The sequence below is a fragment of the Phodopus roborovskii genome, unplaced genomic scaffold (assembly GCF_943737965.1).
Source record: "Phodopus roborovskii unplaced genomic scaffold, PHOROB, whole genome shotgun sequence".
NCBI lineage: Eukaryota > Metazoa > Chordata > Mammalia > Rodentia > Cricetidae > Phodopus > Phodopus roborovskii.
In genome coordinates this window covers 6,806,501-6,812,500 of record NW_026126546.1, presented here as the reverse complement: position 1 = coordinate 6,812,500, position 6,000 = coordinate 6,806,501, and the positions used below count along the sequence as shown (strand labels likewise).

The 6,000-nt window shown below is 47.4% G+C and overlaps 1 protein-coding gene across 1 annotated transcript in view; it reads left to right on the top strand.

The window, feature by feature from the left end:
• Afap1 (actin filament associated protein 1) overlaps positions 1-6,000 on the top strand; it is a 66,901-nt gene that overhangs the window by 39,770 nt on the left and 21,131 nt on the right. The window contains exon 10 of the mRNA XM_051200429.1: positions 3,055-3,200. Within this exon, the coding sequence (XP_051056386.1) occupies positions 3,055-3,200 (146 nt within the window). The remainder of the gene's footprint in view (positions 1-3,054; positions 3,201-6,000) is intronic.

Here is a 6,000-nt window from a genome sequence, read left to right as displayed (position 1 = left end):
GGGCTGAGGTGACTTAGCGCTCACACACAGGGCTGTGGGGCTGAGGTGACTTAGCGCTCACACACAGGGCTGTGGGGCTGAGGTGACTTAGCGCTCACACACAGGGCTGTGGGGCTCAGGTGACTTAGCGCTCACACAGGGCTGTGGGGCTGAGGTGACTTAGCGCTCACACACAGGGCTGTGGGGCTGAGGTGACTTAGCGCTCACACACAGGGCTGTGGGGCTGAGGTGACTTAGCGCTCACACACAGGGCTGTGGGGCTGAGGTGACTTAGCGCTCACACACAGGGCTGTGTGGCTGAGGTGACTTAGCGCTCACACACAGGGCTGTGGGGCTGAGGTGACTTAGCGCTCACACACAGGACTGTGGGGCTGAGGTGACTTAGTGCTCACACACAGGGCTGTGGGGCTGAGGTGACTTAGTGCTCACACACAGGGCTGTGGGGCTGAGGTGACTTAGCACTCACACACAGGGCTGTGGGGCTGAGGTGACTTAGCGCTCACACACAGGGTTAGGGATATATCACATTGGCCTAGCACGTACAAGGCCCTGGATTCCATCCCCAATACTACACACAAAAAAGTGATTACACACACACACACACACACACACATACACACACACACACACACACTGCACTTTCCTATAGTGGTGTTCCCTGATGTCCCAACACACAGATTTCCACACACTTTTGTGCATTTCCCCCCTCTACTCTTAAATAATTCAATGTGTGTTTGTAAAAAAGAAAAAAAATAAATAAAAACAAAAGCAAGGGACAGCACTTTGCTAGAACCACAGTGATGGCAAGAATGGAAGTTAATACTGATGCCGTGCTCTGCCACGATGCCTAGGTCTTAACCTCAATTTTCCAGTTATGCTAGCTTGGCCCCTAGTTCCTGATGAATATCTGAAAACCCTGTGGCTATTTATTCCCCAAGTCTCTTTATCCAGTTCACGATGCTGATACCCCTCAGGGCATAGACCTGATATATTATAGAAGATCCTTTCTTTGGGGTGTGCCTTCTCCTGCTGCTGCCGGGCTATCCTGGCACCCTCAGCAGGAGCCAGACGGAAGTGGTATGGTGTGTCCTGTAGCGAGGTGCTCCCTGTCATTGTCTCACTTGTGATAGGATTCGTCTCGACACTGTATTAGTTACTTTCCTATTGCTGTGATAAAACACCATGACCAAGGCACCTTATAGAAGCAAGGTTTGGTTAAGGGATCCAGAGCAACAAGAGCCCATCGTGCCAGAGAGGGATGGCAGCAAGCAGCGGACATCACAACTGGAGTAGAAACTATGAACTCACATCCTTTACCATAAGCATGAAGCAGAGAGAGCAAACTAGGAGTTTATGGGGCTTTCTTCTTTCAAAGCCTGTCCCCAGTAACAAATTTCCTCCGTCCTCCATCCAGGCTGCACAAGCTCCCCAAAATGTACCCCCAGCTGGGGATGGAGCGCTCACATGCCTGAGACTGTGGGGGATATTTCTCATTTAAGCCACCAGAGATACCTTGGGCCAGCTGAAAGTCACTACATGCCCTCTGTCATGTGGGCAGGGCCCGCATGTTTTGAGTGCTGCTGCTGCTGCTGGTGGTGGCTGAGTGATGGCATTCATTCCTCGGTTCCTTCTACCTGAAGTAGTGAGCCTCTACTGAGGGGCAAGATTTCTTCCCACACGTTTCGGTGATTACCCATTACCCATGTGTGTAGGATTCAGGGGCTGTGACCCTGTACCTGCTATGCATCAGTGAGATTTGACCTCAGGTTTGATTCCCAGCACCCACATTTCAGCTTGCTACCGTCTGGAACTCCATTTCCAGGGGATTCAGTGCCCTCTTCTGGTCTTCTTGGGCACCACACATTCACACGGTTCACATGCATACATGTGGGCAAAACATTCATACCCATGACATACACAAATCTTAAAAAAAAAAATACTAAACACTTCCATGAAGTCTCTATAGACACCCAGATGAGAGTTAGTCACAAAGCTGATGATTTCCTATGTGTGTCTGTGTCACTGGGCTAGGGATTATTCTACAACATACTGTAGACTAGGCCTGCACGCTGAGCCATGCCCCCAGCTCGTATTAGGGTGACAGACCTGGAAGATGGTTTCTATTTTAATGTAAATGTTCACAGCAGTTTGTGTTGCCTGGACATACCTTGATTGTTCCTGCAGTGAGGCATGCATGGGTACCTGTGCTGTGCTGTGTGAGCATCCATGGAGAGCCGGCAGCCATGCAGCTTCCTGACAAGGGCTCTTTCTCTGCTCGGACTTATGCATGTGTCCTGGAGGAAACTATAAAGCCAGACCTTCTTTAAGCTTAACCTAGAGCTCATTCTTTATTTATAGAAATAATACTTTCCAAAACAAAAATTCTCTCCACTGTCTTTAAATAAAATTTAATTAAATTTTTCAAGTGCCATCTTAAAAGGTGATGGAGTTTCTAAAGATGGCTTAAAATTTTAATAAGGATAATTTTAAAGGTAGTCTGAGAGGTATGTTAAAGAGGCTACAAGGTCTGGCACCTTCAGTGTCTTAAAAACAGTTAAGTACAGAGCTGGTGAGGACCACAGAACAGTGCCACTCCTGCAGGGATGCAGTGACGTGAAGAAAGTTACCTTCTTGTTTTATTTCCAAGTAGTATCTTGATAGGAGAAACATGCTCACCGTCTCAGACCACACCGGCTACAGTCCAGGACATCTGGGAGCCGTGGGGTGGAGCTCCCTCGTGATTTCGAGGCCAAACCCTGAGTAGAGTTTGTGAACAACTTGCTATGACTCAAATGTTTGTGAATCTCTGTGCCCTCTCCTGGGCAATGGGGGCAGGGTTGGTGCACCTTGGTGGCTCAGACTTCTAGTTTCTTTATATAATTATCCTTTATCCTCCAGCTCCCTGGCCTAGTGTGGACAGAAGGCCAATCCTCTAACTCAGGCCATGGATGTGGCTCTTTTCTCGGCCATACTCAGTGATGCATGTTTTCTTTCTCTTCCTGTCGCACATCTTTATCTTTGGTTAAATGAATCCCGCTTTCTTCCCCATGGCAGGCATCGTCCTCTGAAGACATGGGCAGATGGATTGGTATCTTACTGGCTGAGACAGGGTCATCAACAGACCCAGGAGCCCTGCACTATGACTACATAGACGTGGAGATGTCAGCAAATGTCATACAGACAGCCAAACAGACCTTCTGGTAAGACTCATGCATACCCTGGAGAAGGGCTGACAACATCCTCTACTGATAACAGGTGCTGGGTGAGCGTGCAGATCAGAAGCACATCTGAGGACTTTTCCTTGGTGGGGTGCGGACCCCGATGGTCCTGATGTTGGTCATGTCAGCCCTCCAGGATTTCTGCTAGAACAGGCTTGTCAAACTTGTCTGAGGATGGTAGTACTGGTAGCCAGATGGTCCCTGTTACAGCTGCTGAGCTCTGCCTTTGCAGCCAGAGACAATAAGGGCTTGTGGCTGTTTTAATTTGCACCAACAGGTGGTAGTCCTGGTTTTGTCCTGTGAGCAGCTGGGAAGCTGTTACCAGCTCCTGCATGACAGGGGCCTTCTAGAAAGGAAAGCACAAAGGAGTCTGTGTGATTGTGATGCTGAGATGCTGAAATAAGGCCGACTTTTTTTTTTTTTTTTTTTTTTTTTTTTTTGTGGCAGGGCTTCTCTGTATAGCCCTGGCCATGCTGGAACTTTCCCTAGAGACAAGGCTGGCCTCAGACTCAGAGATTCACCTGTCTCTGCTTCCCAAGTGCTGGGATTAAAGGCGTGTACCACCACTGATGAGCAAAGCCTAAGATCTTAAGGTTATCAGTGCAGCGGTTTCTAAATGTAAGTTGTGGCAATTAATGCTACTTTGTGCAAAAGCATACTTTTGAGCCAGAATGCTTCCTGGGCACAGCAGTAGTGAGGGGTTTGTAGCAGCAGGCCTGTGGGGCCCTCAGCCTGTGCTCACATCCAGCATCATCAGCTGTTCCACAAGGCCCAAGTTCTTTTCATACTACCCGAGACGCCTTCTCCTTTCCCAGCATTTTGACACGTGACAGTTGCCAGGCTACTGCGGCAAACAGGCTCCTTCACAGCGCTGTGTCCCTGACATGCGTCCCCTTCATACACAGGGACAGTAGGGAATGCTGAATGCATTTGGGGTGGCCTTGGGCTGGGAAGACTCCAGTTGCTCTGGTGTTCTGAGTGCCACAGTGAGCCCCAGGGGTGCAAAACCGCACAGACACAGGGGGGGCTTCCAGGCAGTGGGTTGCCCATGGGTTGCCTGGCTGCCATTCCTCAACCCCTTGTTTTTACTTTGAAAGACAACCAATGGGCTAGGGATGTAGCTTGGTTGGTATAGTACTTGCCTAAGCATCTCCAAGGCCCTGAGGTCAATCCCAGGCATCACACAAATTGATGCACATCTCTAATGTGGGAGGTGGAGGTAGGAGAATCTGAAGCTAAGATCGTCCTTGTTTGCACAATTAAGTTCAAGACTGTTCTGGAATACATGAAACTACGTCTCAAAAAATAGGACAACTGATAGACTTTGCCCCTCTCAGACATACATTACCTTAGAATGGACCCATTGCCCCTGCCACTGTAGGAAAGCAGTTAGCAGTCTGGTGCTAGTAAAGGGTGGCTCACTCAGAAGGTGGGTTCTAAATTTGTACCAGCACTGTGAGCGCAACAGCTCCTCAGCTCACAGGGTCCCTTTGATGATAAAGTAGCAGGATCACAGAGTGGGACCACTCTGATGTACTTGATGCTGGTGTGACAGGGTGAGGCCCATTCCTTAGGGCAGTGTCAGCCTGTGATCTCCAGGTCAGGGTACAGAGTGTCTAATAGCCAGTCACCAAGAGACTGCCATTCTTTACATTTTGGGATAGCGCGGAAGACTGTCAACAGCTACCTGAGAAGCTGTGGGTGTGTGTCCCTAACTCCCAGCATCACATCCCTGTGAGGCTGCATTTTCTCACATGTCACCCAAATAGCAGAGTGGTGGTGTCCAGGGTTGCATAAACAGGAGTGGAACCCAGTTACCAACCTCAGAGAGACATATACAGACCTGAAAACTGGTGTCCCCTTCTTTAATAGTTTATGTTGGAAAAGCTTCACAAACAAAGAGATATACACACACACGTGTGTAAATGTATATATACATACACACAAATACATATATGCACAAATATGTATTTGCTGATTAAAACATGATAGAGTCGTGATTATTGTTTTTAAATGAGTACATTTCTCACATTTTCTTTGAAGTTCAGTAGGTAATGGACAGGAACTCGTAACAGAAGAGTTGGAACCATTCACTAGGAATTCTGAACAAAGTATTCCGGGCTAGATATGACTTGCCCAAATGTACCCAGACACATAGATCTGTCTCTGCATCTGACCTTTTTTTTTTTTTTCATTTTAAAAGTATTTAAAAAATATTTTTCATTATATATCTAGTTTTTTGAGACAGGGTTTCTCTGTGGTTTTGGAGGTTGTCCTGGAACTAGCTCTTGTAGACCAGGCTGGTCGCAAACTCACAGAGATCTGCCTGCTGAGTGCTGGGATTAAAGGTGTGAACCACCACCGCCGCCAGGCTGTATGCAATATATTTTGATTGTATTCTTTTTTCTTCCACAACTCCTCCAAGATCTTCCCACCCACTTCTCTCTCTCTTTCCCAAAACAAAAAAAAAAAAAAAAAAAAAACTAAGAAAACGAAACAAAGCCCAAAGCCCAAAAGACAAAAACTACCAAACCATAACCAAAAAAAAAAAAAAAAAAAGCACACAACACACAAAAACACCTGGTGCCCTTTCTGTGTTGCAACTATTCCTGGGCATTGGGCCAGGCGTAGAATGTGGTTGACATGCCTGGTGACTCTCCATTGGAGAAAAATGGATTTTCCCTCTCCTAGAATCTATAAACTGCAAATAGCTTCTTTTTGGGGGTGGGGTGTTGAGACAAGGTCTTTGTACTTACCTCTGGCTGCCCTAAAACTCACTATA